This window comes from Caretta caretta, chromosome 26 (assembly GCF_965140235.1).
Source record: "Caretta caretta isolate rCarCar2 chromosome 26, rCarCar1.hap1, whole genome shotgun sequence".
NCBI classification, from domain to species: domain Eukaryota; kingdom Metazoa; phylum Chordata; order Testudines; family Cheloniidae; genus Caretta; species Caretta caretta.
This window is the reverse complement of record NC_134231.1, coordinates 6,310,053-6,328,395: the sequence shown is the minus strand read 5'-3', so window position 1 is coordinate 6,328,395 and position 18,343 is coordinate 6,310,053. Positions and strand designations below refer to the sequence as shown.

General features: G+C 57.8%; 1 protein-coding gene across 9 annotated transcripts in view; it reads right to left on the bottom strand.

Moving 5' to 3' along the window:
- SORBS3 (sorbin and SH3 domain containing 3) overlaps window positions 1-18,343 on the bottom strand; it is a 37,196-nt gene that overhangs the window by 18,357 nt on the left and 496 nt on the right. For 2 of the 9 annotated variants that reach the window (XM_048829248.2, XM_048829249.2), the window contains exons 1-6: window positions 16,465-16,518; window positions 4,335-4,454; window positions 3,089-3,478; window positions 2,160-2,268; window positions 1,051-1,295; window positions 16-79 (exon numbers count right to left, since the gene is read on the bottom strand). In XM_048829248.2, coding sequence (XP_048685205.1) covers window positions 16-79; window positions 1,051-1,295; window positions 2,160-2,268; window positions 3,089-3,478; window positions 4,335-4,454; window positions 16,465-16,503 — 967 coding nt within the window. In that variant the 5' untranslated portion in view covers window positions 16,504-16,518. Of the gene's footprint in view, window positions 1-15; window positions 80-1,050; window positions 1,296-2,159; window positions 2,269-3,088; window positions 3,479-4,334; window positions 4,455-4,786; window positions 4,969-5,062; window positions 5,167-5,948; window positions 6,059-11,530; window positions 12,206-16,464; window positions 16,519-18,343 lie in introns of those variants that run through there. The other 7 variants (XM_048829253.2, XM_048829252.2, XM_048829250.2 and 4 more) reach the window with 6 other exon arrangements.

The window sequence follows — 18,343 nt, the reverse complement described above, 5'->3', positions numbered from 1 at the left end:
AGGAGGTGACCTTACCCGGGAGCTTGCGATGGATCTGCTGGAACATGCTCCGGTACCAGTCCCGGGGCCGGTCCACGCTCTGCCGTGGGAAGCAAACACACAAGGCATCAGGAGCAGCAGCCCGGCAGCAAGGAGACTAGCGGGGAGCAGAAAGCTACAGCGGGGTCGATATGCCACGGCTGGTGGGGGGCAGGGAAACTGGCCCCAGCCAGGTGTCAAATGATGGCCAGGACATTGTAGGGAGAGTGGTCACTTTGGATGAGCTATTACCAGCAGGATAGTGAGTTTGTGTGTGTGGTTTTTGGGAGGGGGGTGAGGGGGTGAGAGAACCTAGATTTGTGCAGGAAATGGCCCAACTTGATTATCATGCACATTGTGTAGAGAGTTGTCACTTTGGATGGGCTATCACTAGCAGGAGAATGAATTTGTGTGGGGGAGTGGAGGGTGAGAAAACCTGGATTTGTGCTGGAAATGGCCCAACTTGATGATCACTTTAGATAAGCTATTACCAGCAGGACAGTGGGGTGGGAGGAGGTATTGTTTCATATTCTCTGTGTGTATATAAAGTCTGCTGCAGTTTCCACGGTACACATCTGATGAAGTGAGCTGTAGCTCACGAAAGCTCATGCTCAAATAAATTGGTTAGCCTCTAAGGTGCCACAAGTACTCCTTTTCTTTTTGCATTTAACTCGTATGCATAAGATGCCACCTCCTGCAGCACAGCGCCCCCTAGCACTACACTGGGACACTGAGGTCAGTACGGACTACCAGGGGACAGCGCCCCCTACTGATCCTCCCACCCCACTTCCTGGGGCACAGCACCAGCTTGTGCCCCCTAGGGCCTTGGGGTCAGCACTGGCTGCAAGGGGAGAGTGCCTCCTCCAGAGCCCCCTTCCCTGGAGCACTGCCCCCCTTTGCACCGCACTAGGGCACTGGGATCAGAACCGAGTGCGAGGGGCCAGCACCTCCTACATGCTTCCCTTCCCCGCAGCCCAGCCCAGCAGTGGGGTTTCTAAAGGCCCGTTAAATCCACTCCCTCTCTGGACTCACGGATCGTGATGCGATCGGCATCCCTGTCTCATCCACCGGGCCGATCCCGTCGTACTTCACCCATCGTTTGTCCTTCCTCTTGCTATCCTTGGTCCAGGTGGCAGACCAGGGGGCTGCGCGGGGCACAGGCGGAGGGCCGTTCTCCAGGGGGCTCGTTGCCGACCCAGCCGGGAGGGGAACAGGCACTGCCTGAGAACTCAGCGTCTTCGTTTCTTTGGCAGGCCAGGTCTGGTACCAGTCGCTCACTGCAAGCAAGGCGGGGAGAGACAGACAGAGAGATGGGGTTCAGGGCATGGTCAGTCAAAGACTTATGGGTCCTGCTATGCCAGAGGTGCTTGGTGGTGAGCACAATGGCAGCCCCACTGACAGCAAGGCCCACGTCCCCTGGACAGACACACGGGCTGACAGACAGACTGCCACACCAAGTGTCCAGATGTGGGGCCAGGAGTCCAAGGAACCCAGAACAGCCATGTTATTTTTAATGGGAGGCCTCAGCTCCCCACTCAGTGTCTCTTCCCCACCACCCTTTAAATGCAGTGCTGGGAAAGGCAAATCCGAGGCTGGGTTCAGTCCTTGCTCTGTGAGCTCTGGGGGCAGGGCTGTGGTGGCGATGGGCTGCTCCAGGTGGGGATGTGCCCGGCTCCCCTGACTGCTCGGTACTATCCAGCTCGAGAAGGGGACACATCCATTCTGTCACTAAGGGGCCACACCTCTCTCCCTGCCCCCAGCACATTGCCAGAGGTGCCTCCCCAGGCTGGCTGAGTTCGGTGGCTGCCCCAGGCTGCCCCCTGCTTCGTTAGTCAGGGCTGGTCTGGGAGAGGAGCTGGGCCTAAACCTGGCGCAGGGAGCGGCCTGGATTTGAGCTTCTCCTGCTTCTCAGCCCCTGAGAATGCTCTGTGCTCCGCCCTTTCCTGGGACCTCCGGCTTGCAGGCAGACGGCCGCTCCTAGGGGGATGCACTGAGACAGCTGCACCTTGAGATCTGGGCCTTCAGTCACACGGTCCATGGTCCCCAGAAACGGGGCTGGCTGGAAGGGCTTTTGAGACAGAAGGGGCTCTCCTGGGCCTCTGAGCCCAGCACTGTGGGCCACCGTCCCTGGCTGGAGTTACCTGAGCTCCTGGGGGCAGCTCTCCTAGGCTCGGCAGTGCCGTTGCAGGGAGACGTGTCACGGAACTCAAAGTTCAGGGTGTTGGAGCCGCAGTTATGGATCACGGGCACCTATGGGGGAGGAAAACAACATGGTTCTGCTATGCAGGGTGCAGCAGGGCCCAGACAGTGGGCACGAAGGAGTCTGGGTGCAGGGGAGTCAGGGGTCAGGGCACAGAGGGCACTGGGAAGTGTGGGTTACAGCAGGCATGGGGGAGCTGAGGGGCAGAGGAGTCACAGCACACTGGGTGCCAGGGAGCAGGTGCTGGGCTGATTAGGAGGCAGCAGGTGCCAGAGAAGTTGAGGCCTCAGTTTCCCCTCTCTGATTTTGGAACTAGCCGTACACAACAACAGGTGGGGAAGGAGTCTGGACTTCGAGTGGGGGCTGAATGTGTCTCCTGCCCATCCCTCCTCAGACATGGGCCCCAACACTGCATAGCAAAGAGACTCCCCCTTGAGCTTTCCGACCCCAGGTCATCGGTTCAACTCCGGCTTAGGCTGGCCGGCACCAAAACCCATCGCTGTCCAACGACCACTCGGCGGCCCCTGGGAGAGGCTGGTTGGGTGGGTCTCAGTCCAGTGGGCGAAGCATCTACAACACAAAGGCCACCGTCCCCATCGGCATCAGTCACCCCCTTCATGGGCAGCCCCGGGGAAGGGCCAAGGGCTGAATGGGCCTGAGGGTTGGGGTGAGGCACTTGGGTGGGGCAGTGTGTGGGGGAAGCCTGGGCTGTCCCTGTGAGGTCAATCTCTGTCTTTGGGCCAGAGACCCAGCAGGGCTGCTAGCTTAGGTGGCTCTGACTCCAACACCACTGAGCCATGCTGTGTAAGCAGCACCCCCAGCTCCCAGGGCTGGCATGCCATCGCTCCAGACAGGGCAGGCTTCACTCACCCTGGGTCCTCTGTGTCGCAGCGGGACCCACATGGATGGCTGAGGGGATGTGGCCGTGGGGGCTGCCGGGCTCCTGGCAGCAGGAAGGAATTCCCTCTTCTGGAAGTGGGATGGGACGAAGTCTTCCAAGCTGGGGCCCCGGGGCCCCTCAGGGTTCAGGCAACCCCCTGCCGTGGCATGGGGGACTGGAGAGGAGAGACTGTGGGGAAAGCAGCCGCTGCCCCCTGCTCCTGCTGGATGTACACCGTGTCTCTCCCAGAGATGGGGATTCCCAGCTGCCCTGAATGTCCCCTGCAGGGGCGCGGGAAGAGAGACGTTGCCGAGGAGCAGTGCTTTCTGCGCAGCAGGCTCCGGTCCCCAGCCATGCAGGAGAGGTTCCAGGGGTCGCACCTGTGGGAGGGGCAGGAATGAGTTCACTGTTGATGAGAGCAGGAGGCTGACAGAGCCAGGTGCTGGGCACGTTTCTACCACCGTGCACCAACACCCAGCCAGTGCCCCTCCGTCCTGTTCCAGCCCTGGGTCTCCAGCCCAGCTCTGCCGGTCCTGTCCTGCAGTGCCCCACCCCCGTTCAAGCTCTGGACCCCCTCCCGGTTCCCGTGGGTCCCTCAGTCCCAACCCTCAGCCCCTCCTGCTATTCCAGCCGGGAGCTCCCCGCGTCAAACAGCTCTGCTGATGCCTCTCAGGCCTGCCCTACAGTCCCCTCCCTCCATTTCCTGAGCTGGGGGCCACACCTTGTGTTTGTTGTGTATGGAACAAAGATGGGACTCCCCTGAGCCATCCCCGCCGGGGCCCTGAGCTGGGAAGGGACAGAGGCCCAACGCTCTGACTCCTGAGCAGGCGTTCCCTCGCCACCTCGCTTTGCAGCCACCATCGCCCCAATCCGACTGCCCGCCCATGAGCAGCCCCGTGCCATCAGCACTGAGCACCTGGCGACAGGCGCAGCGAGGGGTGAGAGACCTCAAGCAGGTACGGTGTGGCTGGAGCACCCAGGCGTACAGGGAGTCAGTGGCAGAGCCGGGAATAGAACCCAGGAGTCCTGGCTGCCAGGCCAAGATCTATTAGGGCCTGCTTTGTCCCAGCAAAGGACCATTCCCAGCAGATGGCTCTCGCTACACTGACTGTAGTATAGAGGCTTCCCAGGGGAGCCAGTTCCACTGCGTGGGCTGCTTGGGAGCGTTTCCTGTTATTCGCACATCGACCCCGCGATGGTAAAAACAACAGGAGCTCAGGGGAATCAACGCCTTACGCTCCGGGGCTGCAGTGTCCCAGATCCGGCTGCCTGGAACGCCATTGCTGTCTCATGCCTCTCAGCTGCCCGGAACCACGGGGCGGGAGGGTGGAGCACAGGGGTCAGCACAGCAGGGCTCTGCAACACAGAGGGAAAGAGATGTGGCCGCGGCCCTGAGCCTGAGCCAGGATGGAGACATGGCAGAGCAGACATGGGTTTCGCTGGTCGGGAAACTGGGGTCCAGCTTGCCTGTCCCTGTTCATTCCACCCCCATCCAGAGGCCGGATTCACTGCCTGGCAGCCTCATGCCTCTACCAGGGCCGCCGAGCACTCAGGCTGGCGAGGGCGCCTACGGCACCAAGCCAGTAGCCAGCCAGGGCTTTGGGGCTGCAGCGTCACACTCCGAGGGCAAGACAAGAGCCAATGAAGCAGCAGTGGCCCCACAGACAGCAGGATCAGGGCCTGCGAACCTGCTGAGTCCTGCATGCAGAGGCAAACTGGGGCTCTCAGGGTGCGGGAATCCAACAGTGCTGGCGGGCAGCAGCATGGGATTTGGAATGGCTTCAGTTTCTTTCCTTCCCAGCTACAACTCTCCCCAGACGAGGGAGGCAGAAGGGGAGAGCCTCTAAATCCCAGCTCCAGAGAGATCCTGGCCACAGCCCGTCAGCGCTGCACACTCCGCTCTTGGGAAACAAACCCCCCCGCCACCGTGACTGGTGGGGGTCCACCGCGAGGTCAGGGCCTACCTCCTTTCCCTGCCAGCGCGAACGTTGTGTCTGGCCATTCCCTGCTGCTATGACAATGGCACGGCCTTGTATTCAGCCCTGAACAACAAGCTACAGTCGGAGCTGCTGCCGGGCTCCACCATCGTGGGAGTGGCAGAGCCGTCTGGGGGCAGCACTGGGTTAACAGAAGGGAGGGGGCCGTGTCTGGGGCCGGGGCTCACGGGGAACAATCCAGGGAGGGCTCGGAACAGCCAGAGCAGTCGGAGGGTCACTCGGCCCTGCCTGATGGGCACCCCCAGAGGGTGACACCCGGCCTTTCTAGAGATAGGGCCCTGGCCCTGCACTGTGGGGCCTGGTTTCCCTGCCCTGCTCTGGTGCTTGCCCCGGGATTTGTGGGGTTCCCAGCAAAGCCCCTCCTGAGGAGCCTTCCCCATTCCCTCAACCTCTCCCGTGTTAGCCCCCCCCCCCCCCATTTTCTCCACGCCAGGCTCAGCAGCCACCTGCAAAAGCATCGCAACACCCCTGTCCCTCTCCAAGCCTGGGGAAGGCCAGCGAGGTGACAGTCCCCTCCTGGAGGCAGCCCCGACTGGCAGAGCTGAGCATGGAGCTAAGCCAGCACAATTAAGGCAGTGCCACTCATTGGGGGCCCCCTGTTGTCTCTGGGGCACCCCCCTTGGCTAGGAGTTTTGTGGGCAGATTCCAGCCCCTCGTCTGTCCATGGCGGGCAGGAGGCGGGGCTGAGATGGGACGAGGAGAGCCCCGACCTCCAGGCTAAGTTCGATGGAGTGGGAAGCGCAGACCCATCGCCGAAACCCTCTTGCTCAGGACGGAGCCCTGCACCACAGCTAGAAGGGCCGTGGGCTCACGGAGCAGGGGCCGAGGAGAAGCCGGGGGCCCAAACACACACCTGGCGCCATTCCCCAGCAGCCATGCCCATTCCGCACGGAGCAGAAATCCACTTCAGACTCTTCTCCGCCCTGGCCGCCCAGTGGTCGGCACAACAAGCATAGGTGCAGGCTAGAACACCAGATGCAACAGCTTGGTGTTATTTATATAGCATCCACAGGGCGCTCGGCATTTAGCAGACAGAGCCTTGCCCTGAAAACCTTGCAACCTAAGGGGGAAATACACGGTTTCCCAGGCTTTTCCAGCCAACAGAAACACAGCCGCTCACATGGGACTCCAGCCCAGCACATGTGCGGGCAACAACTCATTAACCCTGTAGTTGCTGGATTAAAATAACTGTGCACAAAGAGCCGGGGAGAAGGAGCCAGGTTGAAGTGAGGATATGGAGACTGGACAAGGAGCCTGGGAGCCAGTGGGAAAGGGGAACATCGGTGTGCGGGGGTGAGTGAATGAGGAGCCAGGAGGACGCAACTGGGATTGGCTGGGCCAGGGGCTTTAAGGAGCCAAGGGGTGGAAGGGTGAACTGGGAAGGGCTGGGCAAGGAGACTCGGATGGGGATGAGAAGCTTGAGTAGTGGAGACTGGGACTGGCGAGGTGAATAGAGTGGGAATGGGATGAGGAGTCAGGGGTGCAGAAGAGACAGGACTGGGACAGGTTGGAGGGGAAAGGGCCCGCTGCAGCACGCTCCCCTCCAGGGCCTGGAATGGAACCCAAGAGTCCTGGTCCACCTGGAGGATGACAGCCTACTACTGCTATCGGTCACTCTGTTAGCTCAAGCAGCAGACATCTGCGTGGCGGCTCTAAAGGGTCCCTCCTGTCTTTAATGACATGATCACATACTACTGTATGTGAGTACGTGTACATAATGCAATACTGCACAAAAGAGAAGAACCAAAACCCATTAGTAACTGACGGAAACAGACACCAAAATATTGTAGTATTTGTGGTTGCATCTGTTTGCCACTGTTTAGTAAAGCCCTAAACGCAAACACACACTCACCCTGTCTCTTTTATCTCCCTCGCCCACACTGGCAGCTCTCTGGCAGCACACAGGGAGATGCAGCTGCCAGTTCCCACCCTCAGTTTTACCTGCATCCTTGAGCCCAGATGTCTCTGGCACTGTGGCTGTTAACTCAGCAGGGAGTGAGCGAGACGGGGAGAAGAGGGAAAGGGAAGAAACCAGCCTGAGGGAAAGAGACTCTGGCCAGATCTGCCCCCAACTTCCAACCACCAACAAACCCAGCTGGGATTCCCCTGTGGACATTAATGTCTCAGCAAAAAGCCTTCTCCCCAGACATGGTCCTTAATGCAGACCAGTCTCTCTCTCTCTCTGTTCCCAGCCAGCTTGCTGCTCCCTCCCTGCAGCCTTGCTCAGAGGCCGGGAAGGGGACGACCCCAGGGGGGTACGCAGATGCCAATGCCCAGGGCAGAGTGGAGGGGCAGGACCACAAGGAGGATCCGTTATTCCCCACCAGCATCTGAGGTTGCCACCAACTCATCCGTGCCTGGAGCTGCAGCTCCAGCTCAGGCTGGGGGGGGGGTCTGCTTGCTGGCACAGGGCCAAGTCTCCCCCACTGCTGGGGTGAGGTGCAGGTGTGGAGCTGGAGTCTCCAGTGCACGGAAACCACATGACTAGGACATGCGCTCACTGTTCCCGGACCAGTGTGGGCAGGAGCCCTGGCACCAAGATCTGAGCAGTGCCTTCCCCATGAGTCTCACTCTGACCTCCCTGCTCCCCTTACTAGGAGGGGACACCCCTTCCTTTAACCTCAGCACCCCCATCCTGCCAGCTGGGCACCCCCCGACTCCAGGGATAGTCCCTCAGGCTGGATGAAACTCGATGCACTGGTTTAGCTCTGGCAGGAGAATGCTGCCCTGCAGGGGGGTGCGGGTGGGGGAGGGTGAAGCTTTTGGAGTGCCGCTGGTGTGCAAATATTTCCAGAGCCAAGTACCATCCCAGTGCAAACACTGCAGAGAAAGGCAGGCCCAGAGAGAGGGGGCTGGAGCAGCGTGTTGGAGCAGGAGAACAATCCGGAGGGGAGGGACAACCCACCAGCTCTGGGGCTGAGGGGATGAGTCACTGCTATAAAACAGAGCCGGGCCTGGCACTGCACCCAGGGTGGGGGAGCAGGAAAGGGGGAATGTGTCCCAGTGTCTCTCCAGCTGCTCCGCTCTTCCCAAGCAGCACACAGGTCCCTTAATCAGCCTCTCACTCTCACTGCCCCTTAGGTACTGAGCTGCTCAACATACAACAGAACCAGGACTCCTGGGTTCTACTCCAAGCTCAGGGAGGAGTCGTGGGCTCCAGCGAGTTAGAGGAAGGGGCTAGGATCCAGAACTCCTTTCCCTGCTGTGCCACTGACCTACTGAGTGACCCTGGGCCAGTCACGTTCCCTCTCTTTTCTTCAGTTTCCCCATCTGTGAAATGGGGATAGTATTTATTTCCCCAGGGCCCAAGGGGGTTGTGAGAGGTAATGAGTTAACACTTGTGAAGCACTCGAACATGCCGGGGGTGCTGCGGCCATACAAACTCCACACTGCCCCCTGCACTGGAGCATGGCCTTTGTCTTGATCCAAGAACTACTTACCTGGTCACCTGAGCCATCAACCTCTTCCTCTACAGTGCTCCCTCACCTCCCCATCTCCTCCCTCACACTGCACCCCATCCCGCTCCTCCAACCCCACTGCACCCCTTCCCATAACCACCCCACACGGGACTGCTCCCCGTCCCCCACCTCCAACCCCACCGCACCTCTTCCTATAACCACCCCACACTGCACCCCACCTCCAACCCCACTGCACCCCTTCCTATAACCTTTCCAACCCTGCTCCCCAGCCCAGCCCATCCACCCCCTTTGCACCCCTCTCTCCCATGAGGTCCCCATCACCCACTCACCATTCCAAGCCACCCCTACATGACCCAACCAGAACCGGGCAGGCATTGAGAGGGCAGCGATGAACCCTTTGCAGTTGACCTTTAACAGCTGCTGATCTCTGGCTGCTCCTGGCTTTGAATCCCCAGGCCATGGAGCGCCCTGCAGTGCAGGTTGCCAGCGCCTTGAGCCGGAGAGGACAGGACGGGCTCTGAACTGCAGCCTCAGGCCAGTTGCTGCCCCCCTCTCTCCCTGAGGCCCTGCCAGCCTCTTGCCTCTCTGTAGAGGCTGCCTTTGTTACAGCACAGGACAAAGGCATTTGCGGTGGAGGAGGGGAGATTCCTTCTCCAGAACCAGCCCTGGCCAGGGTCTCGGCCCAAGGCCCAGCCTGGGTCCTTGCTCTCCGGCCCACTCCCTCCCTGGTGTAGAGGGCACCGTTCCCATCCTATTGGACGCAGCTGGGTGAGGGGGTGCCATGGGGATTTGGCACAGAGGCCTCTGCACCAAGGGGTGCCCAAGGCAACGCTGGTGCTTGGCACACAGCGGGGAGCACCAGGTTTGAGGAGGAACGGGCTGGAACGCAACCTGCAGAAAGGGCCCCTCTCTGTGCTTTCACCCTGGGGCAGCTAGCCACGTACTCTTCAACTCTCACGGCTCCCATGCCTAGCCGGTGCCCACGCCACTCTCACCATCCTCGTGCCCACCCAGTGCTTGCACTGCTCTCTATCACAGTGCAAAAGTCTAATTCTCATGGTGCCAGCCCAGTGCGTTTATCTGCCCCTTGCAATCCTCACTCTGAGAAAGGAAACTCTCTCCCCAGAGCTAGGTTGCTGGGTGGGGCATCTATTCACATTAGTGCCCGACACTTTACCTTCAGACCCCTGCCAGGAAATCCAGGCTGTGCCTGGCTCAAATGCAGAGAGCCTGCATCACTCTTTGCTTGGGGCGTGCAAGAGTCTGGATGCAATTATGGGGACAGCGTAGCTCTCTGAGAGCCAGCGAAGCATTTTTCCCTTTGGCGTCCCCTCGAACATTTCCATTCCCCACCCAGCCGCCACCCCCACAGCTTGCAATGTGACAGCTTAACGCTGAGCCATAATAATCGCTACCATTCGCTCCTTTCCGGGGACTGGCACTCAAGGATCTCAAAGCACTTTACCAATACTGGGCCCAATTAAGGGGTAAGTCCAAAGAGCAAACCAAAGGAGACGACCCTATTATGATGCCATTATAAATGGGGTGTCCCTAGCTGGAGTGCTGAGCTCTGGTCACCCATCTCGATCAGGAAAGAGCAGATAGAGGGGCTGGGGGCTGGAGAGATTCCTGTGTGAAGAGAGATTGCAAAGATGGGTCAGTTAACAGAGCAGATGGGTCAGAGGGGACAGGCTAGGGGCGGGTAGCTAAATGGCAGAGAGAGGGGAGATTGGGTGCCCCTCTTTACCCTTCCTCATGATACATGATCAGAGGCCTGGGCAATGAAACTGAAAGGCAGCATATTTATAAACGATGAAAGGAAAATCTGCTCACAGCCACAGATATCACAGAGACCTAGAACTTAGCAAGACTCAAAAAAAGGATAATGAGAACTATATTCCCCCCACTCCAGCTGTGCCAGGTGCTGTACACACATATCTAGAGACAGTCCTTGCCCTGACGAGTTTCAGCCTAAACAGACAAGAGAAAGTCTGGGAGGGGAAACTGAGGCAGAGTAACAGGCCAGTGACTTGCCCAAGATCACACCGTAGGTCAGTGGCAGAGCTGGGAATGGAACCCAGGTGTCCTGAGAGCCAGTCTAGTGCCCTGCTCACTGGACTACACTGCCTCTGGCTGTTCTTTTTAATGAGAACGAGAGGGGGGTTGTGGTTTCTGGGTGCAGCACTTTGACAGCCTGGGGTAGAGGGTGCTGGGCTGGAGACATGCTGAGCGCTGTTATTTTCAGTTGCATGGTGCACTGAGAGTCATGTTGGAAACACAAGAATCACCATTATCAATAGTAAACGGCACCTCCCAGCCCCCTTGTGAAGTGGGGATTATTATAATCTCTGATTTGTATGCGGGAAACTGAAGCACAGAGGGGAGATGTGACTTGCCCACGGTTACAGAAAGGAACCCAGGAGTCCTGACTTTCAGCCTCCGACTAGATCACGCTGTCTCCAAGAGCCGAGCAAAGAACTCAGGAGTTCTGACTCCTAGCCCCCTGTTCTAACCACTCCTCCCGAAGAGCTGGGAAGAGAACCCAGGCATCCTGACTCCCAGTCCCTCTTGCTCTAACCACTGGACCCCATTCCCTTCTGCTCATGTACCCTATAATCCAGGAATAAGACAGGCAGAGGCAAAAGACATCAGAAGTTCTGTTTGCAAGTGTACTCATGCTCCAGGCTTGAGTGTACTCATGGCTCCGGTCCTTCTGCACACAAACCGCCTGCAGCTCTGGTCTCTCTCCCCAAAGCTGTGGGGAGCTGAGAGTTTGCAGGGTTTGGTGCAGGAGGGAATCCAGGCTGGGCTCGAATCGCACCACCCGGGGGCACGGGGTGTCTGATAAAGATTGATCTAAAAACCTTCATGCCTTTGGCTTTTTACGAATAGGAGGGTTCCCGTGATCAGAATTCCACTCCCTCCACCCCCGTCCTGGCCTATATACCCCCCCCCCTACATCCACACCCCCCCTACACACACACACACACTGCAGAGAGAGAAGGCAGCTCCCTACCTTCCGAGAGGAGCCTGGCAAGGAACTCCGTCCAACATCCCCAGAGAGCAGGGCACTTCCCACGCTAGGACGGTTAGCAGCACCCGGGTGGCAGCTGTCCACGCTGACCGAGTCCCAGGCAGTGAGTCCGAAGGGCTGGCTCCCAGCAGCAGTACGGTGCAGTGGGAGGGCAGCGCTGGGCTGAGTGTGTGGGATTCTGTATCTAATAGTCGTGCTGCAAGCTGCAGGGGGAGCAACTCACACTCACACACACACACACACACACACACCAGAAAAACAAGCAAACTTGGAGGGGAAACAATCCGAGGAGAGGGAACGTGCCCTCTGACACCAGGGGATGGAGGGAAAGCTGGCCCTCCCTGCTCCAGGGGCATCCCGCCAGCGAGCACCATGCTCCTGCAGCTAGCCCGCAGCATGGGAAAAGTCCCTCTTTTGAGGAAGCCCCAGAGAGAGCCTTCCCTCACTCACACACTCTGTGGGATTGAGACAGCTTCTCCCAGGGCTGGATGTCCCCTGCCAGCAAGCATCAGAGACTGATAGTGACGCAAGGGGACACACTCCGAGGAGCAGAGAATTTGCAGGGAAAAGTCATTGAGGACAAGCTGCCCATTGCTCTGGGGTTTTAGTGACCCTAGCAAGGTCAGCAGCTGAGCAAATCCCCTCTGGCCTGCCCACAGAGTGCCTAAGAAGTCTGTCCCTTCCCTTCCCTTCCCTCCCCTCCCCAGGCCACCACTGTCCCTCCCGGCTTATCTGGAAAGCTGGCAGCACTGTGCAGCATTGCAATTAAAACAAACATGGATCCGGAGCCGGCGAAAGGCCATTCAGAGTTTCCAGTGACATTTCCAGAGTGAGGACGCGTTCCAGGGAGAGGGAGCCCAGCCAGAGGGCTGAAATAATGAACTGCACACACACACACACACACACACACACACACACTCCGCCTGGTTACAAAACAGGCCTTGAGAACTCACGGGCTCTCACACGCAAGCATACACGCTAGGGCCACACGTTCATCCACAGAGACATGGAGACAGTTATGCACCCCCACCACACATGTACTTCTGGACACATATGGAGGCATACATGACTAGCGATCATTCATGTGCATATTCATGCATGCAAACACATGTGCACACACAGATACAGACAAGCATATTCCCGAAGTGCCCTGGCACAAACATGCCAACCCAGACCCCCATGCAGAGTCTAGTGAGGGGTAGGGTGCCAGCCTCTGCCAGACACACCCACTGGCCATGCATGCCCTTCCAACATGCATATTTCACTCCCCTGATCAATTCTCCTTGCTCCTTGAAGAGTCTGTGACAGGCTGCCAGCCCTGCAGCCTGGAGACCTTGGTCTCTCCTCTGCCCCAGAAGCAGCAGAGCAAGCTCCCTGCAACCTGCGTCAGTCCCGACAGAGGCTGGCCAGTCTCCAGCGCCCTCTGCTGAGGCACTGGTGCTGTGGACGCCTCTTGTGCTAGGAGCTGGATTGAGACAAACTCATTTCACACACGGGCTCCAGACGGGAACGGCTTGCAGTTGCTGCTGACCTGGGCTGTGTTTGAACCAGGGACTAGCCCCGGGGCTAGCCACCCCACCCGCGTGCGATCCATTCTTCACCTTCGATCCATTCTCCATCTTTGCACCCAGCCTCTATTGTATCCAAGCCACATTTCTTAGGAGATGGGATGAGGGGAGTCAGCTGGATGCTCAAGTAAATTTGTTCATCTCTAAGGTGCCACAAGTCCTCCTTTTCTTTTAGCTGGATCAAAGGTTCTGCTTTCGGCCCATTTCTCATCTCACCATCTGCTGCTGCAGGCCAGACAAATATGCTGTGGGCGGCATATTGGGCAGCACAGTCCCCATCGCGAAACCATTGCTCTGCAGACCACCCTGGGATCGCCCGAGTGTGGGAGATGGTCTAGCAAGGCAGAGGCGGAGCATGCAGGAGGAATGGAAGAGAAGTGGGGGTAGTAGAGACTAGGCTGGGTGGGATAAACTAGAGGGGGAGGCGGGCTGCTTCCTTGAGCTGAGAAGGGCCATTGCCCCCCTGAACTGGCTGTGAGGTTATTTCAGGGATCCATCCCTGGTGCACAGTGGGAGTTTGGCAGTAGTCTCTCTTAGCCTTATGATCCAGCTCATGGCTCTCTGAGCCCAGCTCCCTGGAGGGAAGAGATGAGGTCATGGAGTGGAAACGACCGGGCATGACTGGCTGCAGCTATGGTACAGGCAGGTTCTCATCTCGTGTCTTTCCTCTGGTTTTGGTCCGGATGAGCCTGGCTTCCACGCTGGGGTGTTTGCAAGCGACACGCAGAGAGGGGCAGTGAGCCAGGTCCTACCGCCCCTCCACTGCAGCCGCTTGCGAGGCACATACATCATGCAGAGCGCGCTGGCTCTTCCGAAGAACTCTGCAGCGGTGGGACTAGAACCCAGGAGTCCTGCCTCCCAATCCCCGACTCTAACCACTAGAGCTTGCAGCCTCCAGCGCCAAGAGCAGAACCCCATCTATTCTTTTAACCACTAGAATACACTCCCTCCTCGAGCTCAGGATAGAAGCCAGGAGTCCTGGTACCCAGCCCCCCCCCCCCCCCCCCGCTTTAGCCACTAGACTCCCAATCCCCTCCCAGAGCTGGGAATAGAACCCAGGAGTTTCGACTCCCAGCCCCAACCCGAGTCCAGCGGTGAGACAGGAATCTGGGAAGAAGCAGCTCCTCCCAATCCGCTGGGTGTCTCTCCGGCTACCTCCATCCTCTCAGCACCAGCAAAGGACTCAAGGGGGTAGGGCGAACTGGGGAGGCGGGGAATGGAGACTGGGAACAAATGCAGCCCCTGACCATTGCAGAGCTGCATGCACCAGACAAGGAGCCTCGGGGCAGACAAGCAGGACCTGTGCCCCGGGAGCAGGGGTGCTCTAAGGGATTTGGTTAGAGGGGTGATGGCAGGTAGTTGGGGACTCAAACACAGCAGGGGGAGCTGCCCTGGTTCTTGTACAGCGGGTGCGCTGCATTGCTGGTATGCAGCCACTCCTGGGGTCAAATCTTCACAGGTGCATCACAGAGCTAAACCTCTCCCCCCCCGCCTTGGACAGCCTGATGCTCAGGGGGCATCATGCCATCTGGGACTTGTGGGCAGGAGCACATGCTGGAGAGGGAAGGCAGAGACAGGTTTCCCGAGGGACCGTGCCATGTGACTGGAAGCACGAGCCACAGCGAGCTCTGCAGACCCCTAAAGGTGAGCGGACTGTGGACAGGCTGTGCTGGAAACCCAGCTCTAGCCCTAAAGGATGGATCCCCGGCGTGTGTATGTTAGACCGAGCCCGAGCGAGCGTCCCGCATCCCGCACTGGAGGAGGAGCTGGGCAGCTGCGAAGGCTGTTTAGACAATGCTTTAATCTCTTGCTTCCTGCTCCAGTGTCCTGGCAGCCCCCCAATGGAAGCCCCACCCTCTCCTGCCCAGCTGCAGCCTCAGGCCCATGCAGAAGCAATGGTGACTTGCACAGAGCCCTACGTCCCTCTCCACCCCGGGACAGAGCTCCCTTAGCATGTCGCTGTGGCCAGAGGGGACAGGGAAGTGGCCTCTGGGGTTAGTTCCCAGGGGTTTAGTCAAAGCTAGGAGACTTACCTTCCTTCCAGCTCTGTCTGATCCCACTAATCCCAGCACTGCACCCCTGCAAGGATTCCTTAGTCCTTCCTCCCTTCTCCCCCCCCACCCAAGCCTCGCTCTAGGCATCATTCCCCAGCCCTGCACCTGACTGCACTATCCTGGAGGCCACAGTGGCTTTTATGCCCCAGCTCTGACCCCCGCATCCCTTTCACCAGCCCAGCACTGACCGGCACTGCTGTGCATCTGGGCATGCACAAGGGGCTTTGCTCCCCAGCCCTGCCTCACATCGTGGTCATCTCCACTTCTCTCTCCTGCACTGTCTGGGCCTTCCTTCCCCTCTGACTACAGCCACTGCTCTTTCGGCTCACCACACACACAGGAAATGGGGCAACACCTCCCCAGCCCTGCTCTTCCCAGGCCCTGACTTGAGAGCTCTCGTTATCTTGTGCCCTGAGCAGGCAAAGCCGACCCCGCAGTGTCCAGATGAGTATTGATCTGCCCCCGTCGCTGGAACCAGAGCCCTGTGAGGTGGGGCAGACTCCACGCTGTTGCTGCTCTAGGGAAGTAAAAGCAAGGGGGATCTCCAGGAGGAAGGGATTAATCCAGCAGGGCAGCTGAAGGTGACAAGGCACTTGCCTGCACTTCCCTTTAATCAACATTCCTACAAAGGGGAGGGAGAGTTGGGAATAGTGGCCGAACTGGCTCTCAGGCTGCCCTTCCGCACTAGGGTTGCCAACTTTCTACTGGCACAAAACTGAACACCCTTGCCCCGCCCCTCCTCTGAGCCCTACCCCTTCTCCAATGCCCCTCCCCCGCTCACTCCATTTCCCACCCCCCCGGGGCCAGAAACGAAAGGTTTGGGGTACAGGAGCAGGCTCTGGGCTGGGGGGTAGAGCTGAGGGGTTCAAAGTATGAGAGGGGGCTCCAGGCTGAGGCCCGGGGTTGGGATGTGAGAAGGGGGTCAGGGATGCAGGCTCTGGGCATCGCTTACCTCAAGCAGCTCCCAGAAGCAGCAGCAGCAGCATATTCCCCCCGCCAGCTCCTACGCGGAGGCGCGGCCAGGCACCCTCCCCACAGCTCCCATTGGCCGCGGTTCCCACCCAATTGGAGCTGCAGAGCCGGCGCTTGGGGCAGGGGCAGCGTGCGGAGCCCCCTGGCTGCCCGTGTGTGTAGAAGCTGGAGGGGGGACATGCCACTGCTTTGGGTCACTTATTACCAATAGCCCCATCCCCCAGGAGTTCCCAGCTAGTGCCTCAGTGACAAGCTGCTGCCACTCTGTGCAAGGGGGTGAAAAGCCTCTGGAAAGTGGAGTCAGCTCAGCAACCTACAATACCTTACTGGTTAGTTTCCTTTTGTCAGAGAACTGAGACATTCCTTCAATGATCCAGAGCCTCGGGCACACAAGAACGGGCTGTGGCTGAATTCCCAGAGCCCCCTGCTCTTTCATCTTTAACCCCTCTGCAGCGAGAGCCTGCTGGGCTCTCCCTCAATGAGTCTATCTCATCCGCGCTATCCAGATAAAGAGGCGTCTTGGAAGAGAGGATGGAGCCCGGGCTAAAGCAGATCCCTCACTTCCTGTCCCCCCACTACTCCACATTGCCTTTGCATGAGAAACTGAGCACCAGTCCATTGCTTTAATGCTGACAGAGTATAAACAGCTGATGTTGGCACAAATCACTCAGGGTCTGGAAAGATCTAGGGGAGTTAGCATAGAGCTGGTCCAGTGCCGCAGTGGGCATTCTTGCTACCGAAGGCATGTAGCCCAGAGTTGAATACACACAGACTGAAAGCTGCTTTCCCCAGCAAAGCCCGCCAATTAAAGACTGGCCAGAAACTCAGGCACCTGCTGGAGAGGGGTGAGTATGTGTGTTTAAACAATGAATTCATTTTCCTCCGCCTGAGAAGAGTTAACAGGGCACCTCCTGCTGGTTTGCAAACATAAAGCACCATATAAGAAAAGCCTTCCTCCAAAGGAGATGAGGCTGGGGAGTACACAGGATGAGAAATGAAGAATCAGAAAAGAACAGGCCTACTACAGTAGATAAATCCCGCAGGCCGAGAGGCACCACCGATTCCAGTCAATCACGATGTTCCGATAGTGAGATCACAGTTGTTTGAGATGGGCAAGGATCCCCGCTGTGGGTCATAGCGGGCTCGATCTTAGTGAAAAGGCTAAGAACAGGCTCTGTTCCACCGCCACTCCCCTTCCACAGCACACAGACAGTGCCAACAAGTTAAACCTCAAGGCTGCAGTGAGCAGGCACGTGAGGAGGACAGCATGTGGGCGCAGGGATTGGTTCACACGGAACGCAATGCAGGACTGTGGCCTTCATTTCTAACATGCAAGCTGACATTGTCAGATCCAATCTGATCCCCCAAAATTAGATTTGGTTAAAAAAAAAAAAAAGTTTCACAAAACTTCAGACCAACAGAACTACTCCCAGGATTCCCCCCCCTCCATTTTTAAATTCCAGAGGAAATAGTTAAATAAATTCATTAAGTGAACAGGCCCCTGCCAAGTTTGCAAGGTGTTCATCGCAGCAGGGTCAGAAGAAACTGATTAGGAAAGCGACTAGTCAGTTATCATGATTCATTTATGTTTTGGGGGGCAGGGACTGTATTTTTGTTCTGTCTGTACAGCGCGCAGCACAGGGCGCTCCTGGTCAATGACTGGGGCTCCCAGGAGTTACCACAATGCAAATAACAACACTGAAAAATGCAAAGAGCAAGCAACAGCATAACTAGTGACACACAAGCTGGATTTTTACAGTCCTCTGTGTGAGATTTAACAATCACTGGTGGTCTTGGTAACACAGGGAGGGACAAGAACTTGGCCTTGTCTCTGCTAGTGGAATTTCTCTCTAACCCATCTTCCATCAAAACAGTACATTTGCCTCTATACTACACAGGCAAGGAGTGTAAATAGCTCATGTCATCAAGCCCAGAGGTTAAATCCTAGACCAGGGGTTCTCAGCCTGGGAGTTACGTGTTGAGGGGTTCTGACCACCCTGCCTTTCCCTGCTAAATGGTTGCGGGTTGCTGGGGAGATCCCAGTTAGATGCGGGAGGTCCCAGAAGGGGAAAGCCTGAGAACCACTGCCCTAGATCTCACTGAAAATGACCCTTGCAATGAGATCTGAATGACATGCATTCAGCTCCTAACAGGCTGGTGGCCTTTGTACCCAATGCACACACAACGCCATAAGGAGAAAG